The sequence below is a fragment of the Festucalex cinctus genome, chromosome 8 (assembly GCF_051991245.1).
Source record: "Festucalex cinctus isolate MCC-2025b chromosome 8, RoL_Fcin_1.0, whole genome shotgun sequence".
In the NCBI taxonomy this organism is placed as follows: domain Eukaryota; kingdom Metazoa; phylum Chordata; class Actinopteri; order Syngnathiformes; family Syngnathidae; genus Festucalex; species Festucalex cinctus.
The window spans coordinates 6,073,023-6,089,577 of NC_135418.1; the positions used below are offsets into that span (position 1 = coordinate 6,073,023).

Here is a 16,555-nt window from a genome sequence, read left to right on the forward strand (position 1 = left end):
GAGAGTGAGAGAGAGAGAGAGAGAGAGAGAGAGAGAGAGAGAGATTATACACACATGTATAATAAATAAAATAACAATATAACAATGTACATAACTATAATGCATTTTTTTAAATTGTGATTTGGGGGAGAAACCATTTTACAGACATTTATTGTCGCTGATTGAACCATCTACCAAAATAGCCTGCTCATTAATAGACAAATAAGAACAAAAACAATATGCTACATTTTTATTTGTACTTTTGTTAAAAGTTTGGCATCGTGGGTGTGTGGGTGCCTCATGGCAATTGAGCAGGGACGTACTTGGCATTACATATATTGCCAGGCAGTGTGATTTATTTTCATTACGTCAACCTAGTGATGGGGATCTCACTCATGCATGTCTTCACTGCCATCCAGTGGACATAACTGCAATACGCTGTAAAGCTTGATTACACTTCAGCATCTTTACCAAAGGATAGAGGTGCAGTAGGAGGCCAAAGTGATGACGACTGACAAAGGCCTGAGAAATTAGTATTTTCAATTTGCAGAATTGAAGAAGTGGGCCAAATTGTGCTACATATTTTTTTTTTTTACCCCACTGAGCCCCTCATCCATGGAAGGCACCCCATGCCAACAGACCCAAATTTGACTTACATAACAACAATCGCAATATCTCGAAACTCTAAAACCAAATCAGTGACATAACCTGAGAGGAGTGTTCATTTGATCCATGATTCAACATGTTGCATCACCAGAAAAGAAAATGACAGTTGTATTGCTTTGGTAATAAATGTACAATCACTTTACTGTATATATGCCCTTATCTAAAAGCAATATATTATTACACAAGTTATAAAAACATACCAACATTCAAACAGGTGCACTGTTACAACACCGAGGGGCGTGGCAATAACAGCATGATTTTTACGTATGCAAGGCTTGAAATAATTTGCTTTTTTTTTTTTTTTTCCTGCTGAGCAGATTTGCGTATCAAAGGCTGAATCTTAGGAGCAACATTCTAACTGTGAAGAGCAATCTTTTTTGCAAGTTAATTGCAAGGAATTGAAGAAAGGGTTTTGTTAAACAATAAAAATGTGACAACATAGGGTAATGAACAATTGTTTTTCTTTTTTCTAGAATCAATAGATTTTGTTTCTTAAATTCACATTGTTTATATAGCACCAAACTATATTTTCTTGTCTAGAAGTGAAGCTAAATAAAGCTTTGTTTTAAAGCTGCTGAATGCAGAAAATTTTATTTTGAATTGCTACTGCCACCTGTGGCCGAAAAATAAAACTGCACACAGCCTTCTTTGCATACACAAGTCAATGCACACATCACATCAGCAGCTTTAATGTAATTTTATAAAATGTATTTTAAAAATATTGCTATTATTATTATTATATACTATCTTTAGTTAAACCTTTAATCATTTTTAATCATTTAAAGCTTTTCACTGCAACAATTTGGCCAAATATTTATTTACTTTTTATTTGACCATTTATGACTGAAACATTTTCCAATTAATAGCTTAGCTGTTCACAATGGTTACTCCTGCAAGCCTCTGGCCAATAGTTTTTTAGACTGGATTCGGATTTGAATTTCCCACTCTCTGTGTGCGGATGTGACGTCATGTACGCATTGTGTACGTGAAGAAGGGTGCAGTTTCATTTGTTGTCAAGGTGGCAGTAGTGATTCAAAATTAAATTTTCTGCGTTTAGTAGCTTTAAAATGAAACAACACTTAATCTGTCCAAAAAAAACCAACAAATTTATACATTTAAATATGTGAAACAAAAACAAGGTGTGGCTAACAGCATCCAGGCAACTTTCATATAGTTAAGTCCCTCAGCTTTGAGGAACTAATCCATTTTTTTTCCTGTCAGAAAATATCTGCCCCGTTTTGGAGAATATTTTATCAGGATATTTTGACATTGCTACAATGCATAGTGTTCATCCAGCATCAAGCAGCAACACTTGCATTACTGGCGCTTTCATTGATGTCATAGAATATGGTTTGCTTGTTTGTTTTCCTTGCAGACAAGCATGTTCTCTCGCTTCTCCCCGACACTCCCTGTGGCGCATACTTTGCCACTTGCACCCACTAATTGACATTCCGTCTCTTAATTGAGAATAATCTGTGGGCTCCTTGAAGCGAATGATGAGAAAGCTGGCGTTCACTTCTGTTTGATTGGCAGACAAAACACTACTTTTGTCTTGGCGCAGTTCTGCGAGTCAAAGTTTATTAATGAGAAAATTGCAAATTCTGACACGTAAACTGCGATGTGGACCACTTATTTCGAGCCTTGGGATGTAGATCTAACAGAAATACTGATGACAAATATCAGCTTTAGTGCAAATGCAAGTTCACCTAACATTTTAAATACTGTAATACGGTAGTCAGACTGTGCAACTTGAAAATGTGCATTTAGTACAAACTACATTACATGCTGCATAAAAAAAACAAAAAAACAGAACAATGCAAACATGTCAGCATCAATATGGTGCTTAATTAATAAATGTATTAAACCGCCAGCATTAGCCTCAGATTTATTATTATTAATATCTATTTAGTATAATGATGTATTAACTATTACATAAAGATAAAAAAATGTATGTACTTCTGAGTGTCGACAATATAAATGTGTCAAGCTCTTCATAATAGTTTCCACATTACAAGGCATAAGCAACAAAACCTTTGCACTACAACGTACAATGTAAAAACATGAGCTACTATGACTTCCTCAGAAAGCTAATTTATTGCATATAAAAGAGCGTCATCTGCATTACTGTCAAATGTCAATGGTGCCTCAACGTGGGTTGCAATGTTATCAAAGCCCAAAAGGGGGCAGTGTTGTCTAATACAGTAGTTCACCACCGTGTTGCTGTGACCAAAGAGGATATTCCATCTGATGGGCTTCTTTCATTTTGGATCAGACTACAGATACTCCTCTTCTTTGACATACAGAATCTCGTGGGCCGAGCTGGGCACCTAGGAACAACAAATATAGACACATCCTAAAAAACGGCATACACAGTGGAGGTGGCAAAAGTACTTACACTACTACAGATACTGTAGTAATGTAAAAGTAAATTAGGCAGTTGCAACCTCTCGAATATACAACTAAATTGTTTGTGGGTTGACATCTGGGTAAGCAAATGGCTTACCTTTGCTTTTTGAGAATGTCTTTATATCTGACTGACTTACTCCCAGCCTAAAAGAACATTCAGTCTGACTACCATATCCACACGTACGCGTACATCATCTTAAAAAAACAAAACATATTCACTATGCGCCTTGCTGCAACTGTTATAAAAAGTAAAAAGTTCAGACAAACTGTTGGTCACTTTAACTCTTTGACCACCAAAAACGTTAAATAACGATTAGTAAATTCAATTCAAGGACGCATCTGTTGAGGAAGGACGCATCTGTACTTGCTCCTGCACTCGCTCGTGAATCTAACTACTTGTTGATTTTTGCATTGGGATTTTTAACTACATTGTTGCAGAATGCCTGGCGGAAAAAGAGCTGACGAGATTGAGGAGATAAAATCTTCTCTTAAAAAACTCAGTGGAATGGTTGCCGAATTACTTGAAATGAAGAAGAGCATTGAGCCACTTCTTCAGGAAATACAGCAATTGAAGACAGCGACACAGGAAAAAGATCGACGCATTGTTGCCTTGGAACAAAAAGTGGATGATTTGAAACAAAATCTTCGTATCAACGATGTGATAGTCACCGGTATCAAGATCAAGCCGCGCCGTGGCCCTTTGAGAGCTGCGGCTAGCACGAGCACGGAAGATTCTGACCAATATTCAGGGAACGAGACTGTGGAACAGCAAGTGACACTTCAACTCAGAGATTTGGGATTAACTGTTGATCCTGCGCACATTCAGATGTGCTTTTCGCTTCCAACTGGAGGGACACGACCACCGGCAGTTCTGATCAGGTTTGTTGACAGAAAGAAAAAGATTGCTCTTCTGAGAGACCGTCACAAGCTACGTGGGAAACATGTCTACATCAACGAAAACCTCACCAAACGAAATGCTGACATCGCCAAAAAGGCTCGACAAATGAGAAAGAATGGACTTATCGAAAGCACGTGGACAAAAGACTGCCGAATTTTTATTCAAACTAAAGATAACTCTGGTCAACTAAAAACACGAATCGTGAAAGGAGCTGAGGAATTGGCAGCGCTTGAGAGACAACAGTAATTCACAATATCACAACAACAACAACATCACTAATTACCCAAAGCTGGAGTTGTATATGATTACGTGCTGACTTTGCCAAGGCTAACTCTTGTTTATACACCTGCATTGATAACATGTATTGCTGTTCCCGTTTGAATCTAAATATTGTCTGGCTCGAATTCCGTTTGGACATTTGTTCTAACAGTCAAGGCTACATGATAAGGCTGTATTGTGGCTCCAATGAATCTGCTGTCAATATGCAAAATGGGGGTTGGTGGTCTGGTTCCTGGAATGCAGCTGGTGTGGGCCGCTCTGCTGGGTGAGCTAGGCTGGGCAGCGCACAGGAGTCATCAGATCCACAACATGCTAGCAACCAGTGGTGATACCTGACCAGAATCGAGTGCTGAAATTGCTTGAAAGCAATGGGCCGAATGCAAGCCGATCTACTCTTCTGGAAAGCACAACATGCGTGAAAGCTGATCCGAGGTCAGCGAAGACCCTACTGCTGAAAGAGAAGAATTGCGCTTGCCTTGGCTGCTCGCCTGGCGGGGTGGGCTTGCTGGTGGCGTCTGGGGACCGACTCACCAGTTCCAAATGACTGGGACTAGCCACAATCTACACACGGACATTCAAGATGAACTGAGCGAGCAGTGTTTGGAATAGTATGGGATGGATAACGATAAAAATCAATGACTATTCTAAATAATGTATATGATTGATGCGTTATAGTAATGGGTCGATGGGGACGGGTCTCGAATAAGCTTCGGCTTCTACCCGTCAGCCCTTCTTTCGGATGTCAATGTTGCAAATGATGTGATGTGATTGATGTAAACTGTAATGTGTCCGAAAGGAAAAAATGAATAAACTAAACTAAACTAACTAAAATCACAATATATATGCCGCCATAAATGGTAAATGACGTCAACTACATTTTTTTTTTCTTATGAATGGGCAGTGCAACGTCCAAGTGCAGTGCTGCCTGGTCAATGGGTAGTGGAATCAAAAACACTCACTAACTATGGCCAGCAGATGGCAGCATTGTATCTCTTTTCAATGGGCTTGCTGGTATATGAATTTACAATTCAAAATGATGAAATTTGATGAAATAGAACGTTTTCAAGGATCACGTATTAAAGTTTTTTTTTTTTGATAAAGTGTGGCAGTAAAATAGTTAACAATTACAGTTACCATATTGGAAAATAATCTCAGTAGAAGATAATATTTACTTTGTGCTCCCCACAGTATTTGTATAGAATTTCTATCTCCATCCAAATGAGTGTCTTAACATCCACTGTAGATCTAGCGCAGTGTGCATTTTACATACAAGCCTGTATACCAAGCCAGTGTACCTGGTTGACTCCGCCAACCACTAGAAGTCGATCTCTGATGACGATGGAGGAGGCCGAGCATCGGGGGAATGTCATGGAAGCCAATCGCTCCCACTTTTTCTTCAGCGGGTGAAAAGCCTCCACGGTGTCCAGTGCAGAAGGCTCATGACCTAATCAGATCACAACAGAGCAATCACACAAGTGAAAACAAAACTAGAATAACAACTAAAACAACAAGATTTTAGTAACAGGGGCAATGCAAGATGGCTGTTCTCTTAATTTAGCCGCGAGTGGCAGTCCAGTTTATTATATACGTCTGTGTACCATCACGTGATCAATACAGTATTGCAATACAATACAATGCATCATCTGATCATCTTGGTCATTTGTGACTTCAGTATATTCACGTTACACATTTGTAATTTTGGTTACGGATACCAACTCTTTTTACATATTTGTGGAATACACACGAAATACACATTTGTAAATGGTTTGCTACAATAATGGCCCCATACATGTACTCATGCATGAGTTTGACACAGAGGCTCCAGTTATGCTTTAGGTGGCAGTTGCGAGTCAAAAAAAAAAAAAAAAAGTGACAACTTCTGCAATGCACCTTTAACTTTGGAAAAATGCATATAATTACATTTCATGAAAAAGAGTAGAAAACCAAATCTGACCCGCTCCAACAAAAGGGTCACAGAGATTGGTTTTGCGTAAATAAGAAAAATAGATCGTTTGGACAAAAATGTTTTTTTGAAATCTCTCCAAGATTTCTCCTACTTGGGGTCTCTATTTTCATTTCTCACCAGCAAAAAAAAGTTAATATTCTCGTAGAAGTGTATGAAAATAGTAAATTATTTTTACAAGTGCGCCATTAGCCAACATGTTTTTTTTTTTTTTTTGTATCCAACTTTAACTAGCAACGTGTCTTGTTAAGACAGAAACCTTCCTCAAATAACCCTGAGTTCCTCGCCTTGAATGTCACTTCACAAATTATTGATATAAATGGACATGTCAACTAATAAAAGTCAAAACACACCATAATGTGACCATTCAGCATGAAAGTAAACAGAAGACCAACAACATAACACGGCCTCCTACCTTGTATAGAAGCGAATGCCGTTGGTAGACACAGCGGTGAACGTTTGTAATCCAAATCGAGATAATATTCAATTCCGGAAACTTTTTTTTTTTTTTTTTTTGACTGTGTGCTTGCTGTGTAAGCAGCAAGTCACTGGTTCGAAACCAGCCCAGGTTTATTTATATTTTCCTCCTCCTTTCCTCTCTCTTTTTCTCTCTCTCACTCCTCCTCTCCTTTTCCACGATTTCTTGCGGCAAGGAGCCGTTTTGTTTCAAATGTTTATTGAAGAATTGGCTTGCGTCAAGTTGTGTGGCATACTCAGAGGAGAGCTCAGACACAGAGCTACAAACAGCAGACTGCAGTCGGCTTGCTCGGGGTGCGGCAATCACACGGGGAGAGGCAGGGTTTACTGAACCAGGCGTTTTACATGCGCATTACAAGAATAACCAGCAAAACACCTAATATTTCATAAAAAAAATTACATCACCAGGGTGTTAAAGGTAAGATCTAATCATTACATGCCTACAGTTAACTTTTGGAAGGTCTTAAAATACCGTGGTGTAATCGCTTTTAAACCATTCTTCAGTCTTACCTAATCCACCTGCTACCACCATGCGGCCACGCAGCAAAGCGGCGACAAAATCAGCTCTCTTTGTCTTCAAGGACACCGTCTCATCTGACTTCAGCCACGTACCTGAACCGGAGAAATACAGTGTTAACATGGTGGGAATAATGTGTCACACATACTGTAATTCAGTCACACAGCACAAAGGTAAAAAGGGTCCTAGCATTCGAAACAATACATTTTTGCACTACTAGGACCAATATGGACATATGGATACCTATGAACATTTTAAAGAGTATCATACACTAAACAGAGCTAGTTTGTATCTCACGAGGCACCGTTTTGTTGGGCTTTACATGCGCACCAAGCTGATGATGGTTTTGCTCTTATTGTGGAAGAACCGACTACGCGCCTTTGAACGGCGAGCCATTTCAAAATTCTGCCAGGAACCACCAATGTTAAGTCCTCTGGAGGAAGATGCTGCTGCTGAAGCCGGATCAAGATAAGTACAATCTCAATAAGAGTATAGTACAGTGGGAAAAATTTCTAAGCTGCATCGCGATTCAGACATGAACTTGAAAAACCTCATAGATCATGTAACATGTATAGGAGCATTTTGGCAACTACGAGTGAAAGGAGTCCTTAACCAAGTCTAGCACCTCAAATTAAAAGCAACAGTTTATTTGTTTGATTATTTGATTTGATCATTGACGCCGTGCAATAGCTTACGCTGCCTTCACGTGGTATCGGAATTATGGTAAATACCACGTCAAGTAGAAAATTGCACGTGAACGTCGAAGGATTCGTGAATGGCAAGAAATATTCACACTTAAAAGGGTGCTGTCATCCACCAGCAGGTTGTTTTAGATTCTACACAAATACGTAGCCTGCACAATTCAATGTCCTGTCCTTTACAACTCATTATTTCCCGTCATTGTTCGGTTTTACGAGCAAAGACTACGTCAGCTGCAATGTGTATTTTTTCGCAACAACAAAAGCACATAAAGAGAACTCGGTCGTAATTAGGAGTGTCCAAGTGAGGTAAGGTCCATCTTTCCCATAGCACGTAAAGGCAGGGTTAGTATGCTTTTATTTTGAAGTTGGCCCGCATGGTGGCATGACCAACTGACGGCTAGCTTAACTTGCCTTTTACACATTTCGGCTTGATTTATTGTATTTTTTATTCGATTTATTTATTTATTTTTTTATTGCCCTCACATGCCAACATCAACACATCGCCATCTCGGAATCATATTCAATTGCTAATTTAGGGCGCAAAGAAACCTCCACTTAATTACGCCGTCATTGTGTGTTTCGGCACACGTTTCCGGTAGTAGCGGCTATTAGCTAGCTGCTAGCAGTGAGTACACAGCTGGCTACTTTTCAAGTAGTCCGACAACTGTGGCTTTGCTTTCTTTCTTTGCCTCTTTTTCAATTATGTGAACATAGGTTAGAAGAATTTTAAGTGTAAAGTATGTGCCTTAAATATATACTATTTTATACTATTACTACTTTACTTATTTAGCCATTTTTGGCAGTCAAACATGAATATTTTGCCTATAATAAATTTTATATTTCATTATTTTTCATGTACAAATAGTACTTTTAAAAACACATTTTGAAACTTGCTGTCGACTGAAAATTACATCACAAGGGCTCAGGTAACCAATCACAGCTCAGCTTGTGAATGTCACATGACCAAACCTACAAAACAGGTGAGCTGTGATTGGTTACCTGAGCCCTTGTGATGTCATTTTCAGTTGACCGCAAGTTGCAAAATGTGTTTTTAAAATGTACTAATTGTATGTGAAAAATTATGAAAGTATCAAATTAATTATAGACAAAATATTAACATGTTATTGCTATAATGGGCTAAATAAGTGAAGTATCCCTTTAAATTGCCGTTTGAGGTCTTTCTCTTTTTTTTTTTTAAAAAAAAAAAGAAAGAAAGAAAAGATAATTAGAACATCTTCCTCATTTTCTTTATAAAACATGTTTTCCTCTTAAATAAATTTAAACATTGATCTCAAAATGTGAAATATGGCCGTTTAGATTTTAGGAATGTACATTATAAGGAAGGATACATGATTGTGTATGAAATAAGATATCCTGCTTTATACTGCACATGTGTTCTTATATTCTAAATGGACATAGTAGACATTTTGGGTTGAATCTTTTTATTTAAAGGGGGAAAGTGTTTTATAAAATAAATGAGGACAAAGTTATATTTATCTTTTTTTTTTCCTTTGCTGAGCCGAAAATTGATCTAATACATGACACAAATTCGTGATCTGATCTGAACTTCTTTTTTTTTTAATCCATTTCACTATATACAATACTTAGTGAGACAAATAGTGTCGGGATCGCGGAAGTGTGGTGGTGGACCCAAATGCAGGAGGCGAACGAGGCAGGGAGGCAGAGGTGCGGAAAAAAGAAGTAAATTTAATCCAACAAAAACCAAAGTAGCAAACAGGGCTGGGTGGCAACGAATACAAAAATACCAGAGGGAACTATACATGAACAGACGGAAACACTGGCAACATGAACGTGGGGAAACAAGAATAATGGACCGACAAACACTGACACAAAAACCGATACTTAAATACACACACCAATTACACACGACGAGACACAGCTGGGCAAGACACACGTGGAAGGGGTTGCTGATTGGATGGAACATAAGGATGGGCAGGAAAACACAGGTGGACATGGAAAGGCTTAATGATACTAGGAAAAACAGAAAATCAAAACATGACAAACTAAAAACCCAACAAAAGCAAAGCAAAACCCATACTCAACAGAACCAAAACATGACAAATAGAACGTGTTCTAAAAAAAGTGCATCAATATACATAAATTAAAAAAGGACAAATAACCGTTTTATAAATGAATCGTAGCCCCTGAATTGTAATTAAATCATGAGGCGTCCAAGGATTCCCACTCCTAGTTTATAAGTTTAGTTATATGGAGGGCAAAGTGTATTTAAAAAAAACATACAGCATGACAGTATATTGGATGAGCAAATTTGTATGTGGAAAGACACTGCTGAAATGAATAATATAGCCACCTGTTTTTTAATCTAATAATTCAGATAGCTTCTAGTTGCCTGTTTCCCATCTGCAGCTCATCTCCCATCTCATCTACTTCCAAATTGGAGAAACGGGGTATGTATCCTTATGTGTGCAAGTGGAAATATTGATATCATAGTACTTGTCTTAAAGTGTATGTGTGCGCGCACGGCGGTGGTATTTGCTTCTTTTTCTAATGAAAAAAAAAATCATCCCATTATTATGTAATAACCTGAATTACATTCCTTTTCTGCCTTTCATTTGACCAATTGCCTTGTCAAAATACATAGCTAATGGTACAACGATAACTCCATGATATTTGAGCTTCAATTTCCCTTTTCAGGCCATATTTCATACTGCATAGTGCATTGGCCTGACTGCAACACAAGATTGATTTTCTGATTTTGAAGCAGAAATATCTTGTACATTCTGCCAGTGTAAATAAGATGGAAAAACTAGAAATGCATTGTCTGAATGACGACATGTTTATAAGAAGCTCATGAAAAGTGTTGCCCATTCACATTGATTTTGTTTTTTGGAATATGAAAGTGTACAACAAGATTCATGGAGAGCTCTATGAATGTTAACTACACTGCAAGGTCATGTGGACACACATACACAAGGTTGGAGTGGTTAAACTACGCTTCACTGCCACATCATATGTGTTTCGTAAAGTAAGAGATTATTGATATCACTATCATCATACAAGTGAAAGACAACATAACAAGCTATTTTTTTCCTCAACTTGGTTCTCTTGATTTTGTTAAAAGAATCAATGTGAAAAGAAATATGTACATTTGATTCTTGGTCATCCATACCTTGGTTACAGTCAAAAATGTTGACATTCTTGGTAAACTTTGAGGCCTGGTGTCCTCCTCCCTGGCGCAGGCCTCCCAGCAAACACAGCCTCCCAGCAGCACCGTCCCATAACACGCCTGCATATGAGCGTTTACATGACAGCATCGGAAGCGTCGTCCATGAGCGCATCTCTGTGTCATACATCTCAAATGCCTTCACAGGCCGCTTACACTGCCGGCCACCTAAAACGTTTTGAAAAAGACATTCATAACGGAAGCTAATCTTTCATTGAACTGCACGTCGTTCTTTATAGTACCTGCCACATAGAGTTTGTTGTCCAATAAATGTGTGTTGGCATCGTAGCGCGGGGTCGGCATGGGAGGAAGTAGAGCCCACACATCCTTGCGAAAGTCATACTGTTGAAGGACGTTACGAGGGAGCAAGTCAGCACCCATTCCACCCACAGCAAGAGCACGGCCATCTATGTGCACACACAGACACACATTTAAGGCTATGATTTGTCAAATGAATTTCTTATATTATGCCAAATGAACTGTATACAACAGGAGAAAAACAGACTAAAAATGTTTATATATTGTCATGTCTTGCTCCAGTTGGCTCTGCTCTCAGTTGTTTTTGTCTTTTGCAGCCACAGCCTGGCCAGCGGGGGGGCGCTCGGGACACACGCACACACCTGTAGCCATTCTGCAATCAGTCAGCAGCTGTATTATAGCAGCTTGGGCATGACTCTCTCGTTGGATTATTACCTTGCTCTTTGCCACAGCCCATGAATAGATCTTGTCTCCGATTAGCCGTTCTTTCTTTGCTCGCCTGGATTTTTGTAAGTTTTGACTTCCTCATTTAAACTTTAAACTTGCTACAGTTTTCTGGAGGAAGCGCTTTGTGATGATTAGTTTTTCCGCGTCTGACGTGCGCTTTTTTTTTGCTTGTTGCAAGTTCCTTTCATTGTACTTTTTGTATTGTGTATTTTTGAACATTAGAACTTGTTATCCTTATTGTCTGCGTTTTTGGGGTCGACCTCTGTTGAAACATAACATATATAAGTTGAAACAGTAAATATACATCAAACTACGATCCCAAAACGGCTCAATTTTATTTCAAAAATCATTTTACATTCTAAACAATACATTGCTTCCGGATGATTTAATTTAAAAAAAAAACACTTAAAGTGTACATGCACCAACAGCAAAGACTAATATTCACTTACTAGTAGGGCGTCCACATAAGGTAAAAAAGGAAGACATATTTTATTGTACCCTTGCTATAACGCGGTTCACTTTTCATGGCTTTGCTGTTTCGCAGATATTTTAAGGACAATTTTGGATTATTTTTTTTTACACAGTAATGTACCTATTATACAATTTATGAAAGTTAGAATATTGAGAATGTTTAAACAAGAGATAATGTGAGACTGTACGGTAAATGCCTCGATGAGAAAAGTGTATAAACTGTGTGGTGGGGTTTTTTAGAACCTTAAAACATGTCAAATAAGTTTAAAACAAAGCTAACGACTAACCTAATCCAGTGGAAAATGAGGGAACACTGTACATCAGACTTGAGGTGTATTTTCATCAACTATAAAGTTTTGCATGGTTTATAGTTAATTATTTTTGTAACTAATTGGTAAAAAAAAATATATATATATATATATGTATATATCGAGTCGTCCGGCAGCTCCTCCTCTCCCCCTGCCAACCCCACTGGTGGTGGTGTTGTACACCCAGCCTCTCTTCTTGCTCCGTGCGCCATAGTTATTGTGTTCTAACTTCTGCCATGGCATGCGCAGTGAGCAGTGTCCTGTTCCCTTTTTTTTTCTTTTTTTTTTTTTCTCTCTCTCTTGTTTCAGACCTTAATGAGACACAAGTTAATTGTTTGATTGACGGTAATGTGCGAAGACTACGCTCTCTCTCCAAAAGCGAAGGGTCTGCGTACATGGTGGGGCAGGGGGTGTTGTAGGTTGGACACTGTCTGTAAAGACTCGGTTCCCGTCGTTCACATAGAAGGGCCGTTCAAATGACTCGATTCGTTCGTCACTAATAAACTCAACGCGGCTGGAAAGGCGGACAAACAAGCGTCCGGTTTAGGGCTGTGCATGGCGCCTGATACATCACTGAAAATTGGGACTGTCAGCCCAAAGTCCGGATGTCTGAATACCCTACTTACGACCCATGCTCCTCAGCATATAAAGCACATCTGTCTGTGAAGATATTTAACCTGGCATAAATCTAATTTCACATTTCATTATAAGAACATCATAGCAATAGTTAAACATGGTGGGGGTAGTGTGACAGTCTGGGGTTGCTTGACTATACTTTAGGACCTGGATGATTTGCTGTGATTGATGTAACCATTAATTAACTCTTTGACTGCCAGCCATTTTCGGAAAAGGTAACCCCATAGTGCCAGCTGATTTACAGAATTTTACCGATCTTTCTTTTTTTTTTTTTTTTTTTTTTTTTTTTTTTTGAAGAGCTCAGAATTGTTCATTCGGTAGTCTTACCGATTCAACGTCTTGTCATCATTGCTCTTTTTTTTTTTTTTTTTTTTTTTTTTTTTTTTTTTTTTTGTGTGTGTATGTGTGCGTGCGTTTGCGTGCGTGTGTGCGTTTGCGTGCGTTTGCGTGCGTGCGTGTGCGTGCGTGCAAATACGTATAAATTTATACTCATTCATTCACCTAAAACCTTATAAATATCCCATTACCCTTCGCCTTAACCAGGTACTTCAGAATCTTGCCAGAGTCGTGAGATTTAAATGGTCAGGAGACCAGAGAAAAGGTCAGAAAAAAAAAGAAATAAAGAGAAAAGAAAGGTAAATCAAAGTGACATCCAGCACCGACCAAACACTTCCTGCCTTCCCCATGATTACAAAATCAAAGTCTTACGCCAACCCCGGAAGCCTCTAAATTCCAGCAAATTTAGCGAGATCTCAAGAGCCCAGAGGAAAAACTAAAGAGAGGAAGGAGGGAAGGATCGATAAGGCAGAGTGAGATCAATAGAAGCCAGTACATCCAATCCATCAAAGTGAAGTCCAGCACCAACAAGACCCCTCCTGCGTGGTTACAAAACCGGAGTCTTATGCCAACCCCAGAAACCTCATACTTCTAATAAATTAAGATCTCAAGTGACCAGAGGAAAAACTAAAGAGAGGAAGGAGGGAAGGATAGATAAAGCAAAGTGAGAACCACAGACACCAGCACCAACTGATTCAAGGGGCTGTGGGAGGGAGAGGGTACTTCTGTTGAGTTTCAGTAGATGCTGGTGCGACGGATCTGGCATGCATAAGGACCACCACCAAAGAAAGAAGCCGTCAACCGCGGTCCAGCAAAGCGAGCACCCCCCCCCCCCCCCCCCCCCCCCCCCCCGGAATCCCCAGGCCGCGGCAGCACCAAGGCCACCCCCAAGCCACCCGAGCGGACACCGGTCGGCGAGCCGACCCAGACACCCGGAACACCCCCGCCCCAGCCCCGGCCCACACCCCCGAGCCCAAGGCCGCAGAACGAGGCCCAGCGGGCCCCCACAGCGCCCCACCGGTCCCCAGCCCCCATCCCCCCACGACCCCCCCGCACCCCACCCAAACCCGCCATCCACCACGACCCAGGCCCCACCACCCCCGACCCCCAAACCCCCGAACACACCCCGACCCCCAGCACCCAACCCCCCACCCACCCATACCTCCACCCCCCCCCAAACAAGCCGCCCCCCCCCCCCCGACGGCCGCCCCCCCCCCCCCGCGAACCCGGCCCCCCGCGAGAACCCCCCACCCCCCCCCGGAAACCGGCACCGGGCAGCAGCGCAGAGAGGGAAGATGTGCCCACCCCACCTCCAGCCGCGCGAGATTTGCACAGCGGCGGGAGGGGGGAAGCAGAGGAGGAAGCACCAGGGGAGAAGGCGGGACACCAGAACACCGAGCCCGGTGGGGAGAGGCCCCGGTCGTCACGCCAGAGTACAAGTGACACCTAACCCTGTTACTGAGTCCGCCAGCTCGCCGACTGGCGAGCTCTACCCTTACACCGTGGATGTGGCCCCACCCAGTGTATATACAAGTGTGTGCGTGTGGTGCATTAAAATTGGGAGCAGGTGAGTCGGAGCAGAGGGAAAAAATTTCCCCTACTCCGACACACCCGTATCCCCCCCCAAAAAATGAATATGTATATGTGTGGTGCATTAAAAAAGGGAATGGAGGGACAAAGTGGTGGGGCAGGGACACAAATGGGGGGGACCACAGCGCTGCCAGGCACTGCAGTCCATCCCCTCTGATGGCTCCCCGCCCCAACTCACCCCTCCCCTTGGACGTGAGGTGCATTAAAATTGGAGGGGAGTTGAAGGGTGAAGACGGTGTTTCCACCCTTCCCCACCCCACCAAGAAATGTGTTGTGTGCCCTATGTGTATATTTACAAAGTGTATAGTGCAAGCTAGTGAAGTGAGTAAGAGGAGCGACCAGCGGGGCCTCACCCAACCCGGCGGGTGTAGGTGGCACGCCCGCCCCCCAGCACCCCCACCCCCCGCCGCCCCCTACCTCATCCACCCGGCACCACAATGGGCGGACAGCCAGCGCAGCAGGGCTACCGGACAGCCCACCGGCCACCGGAGCCCGCCCGGGGCGCCAGGAGTTATACCGGAGCGGGGCAGGCCCCAAACCCTCGCCCGGCCCCCGGAGCCCGACGCCCGGGCCGGGGAGGGAGCCCCAGGCCCAGGGAGAGGGAGGGGGAGGGGCCGCAGGGCAGACAGGGAAGGGGGGGGGGGGGCGGGGGAAGCGGGGAGAAGACGACAAGAAGGCGAAAGGGCGGCTGCAGGGCAGGAGGCGGGGGGGGAGAGGAGGAGGGAGGGCGACAAGGGAAAAGGGACCGGGAGGCAGAGGAGGATGGGCGGGAGGAGGCGAGGAGGGAGAGGCGACGGGGGGGAGGAAGGGGGAGGGGAGAGGGAACCACGGGGCACACCGGAGGCCCACCCACCCCGAACCGCGCCGCCGGGCACGGAGCAGCGGACCGCGCCGGGACGGCACCGCCCCGGGCACCAGGGGAAGCACCCCAACACCGCACCCCACAGGGGGCCCAGGGAGCGGCCAAGACGCAACCGCCACCGAGCAGACAACGGGGGGGGGGGGCAGAACCACCCCCGCCCGACCACAGGGGACGGCATCAAGAAAATTGACTAATTAGCATGCAGTAACACCAAGTGTTGATGCTTAGTGCCCACTAGAAATAGATCTTAAGGAGTTATTGAGTATAGTGTCGTATAGTGTGGTATGCTCGAGCCCACTAGCAGCAACTAGGTTCCTGACTATATAAAAATAAAAACAATCAGATACAAAATACCAAATACAGGAGCAGCGAAAACAGAAGTTGTAACGATGTGGTGGCTCTCGTTAACAGGCAGAATCTTGGCAGGATTAAGTTGCCAAATTGAGATTAAAATATTCTATGTACATAGACCATATTTGTTTAAATCTTGATACTTGATTTTTATTTAAGGCAGAGATTTTTTCCATTGAGATATAATTTATTAGTAAGTTTAACC

General features: G+C 42.2%; 1 protein-coding gene across 2 annotated transcripts in view; it reads right to left on the minus strand.

Annotated features, from left to right (window-relative positions):
- Positions 1–215: 215 nt before the first annotated feature.
- The window catches only part of klhdc8a (kelch domain containing 8A), a 32,192-nt gene continuing 15,852 nt past the window's right edge, over positions 216–16,555 (minus strand). For both annotated transcript variants that reach the window (XM_077530413.1, XM_077530414.1), the window contains 5 exons: positions 11,334–11,498; positions 11,038–11,259; positions 7,179–7,280; positions 5,524–5,672; positions 216–2,972 (listed from right to left, as the gene is read on the minus strand). In XM_077530413.1, the coding sequence (XP_077386539.1) occupies positions 2,919–2,972; positions 5,524–5,672; positions 7,179–7,280; positions 11,038–11,259; positions 11,334–11,498 (692 nt within the window). In that variant the 3' untranslated portion in view covers positions 216–2,918. The remainder of the gene's footprint in view (positions 2,973–5,523; positions 5,673–7,178; positions 7,281–11,037; positions 11,260–11,333; positions 11,499–16,555) is intronic.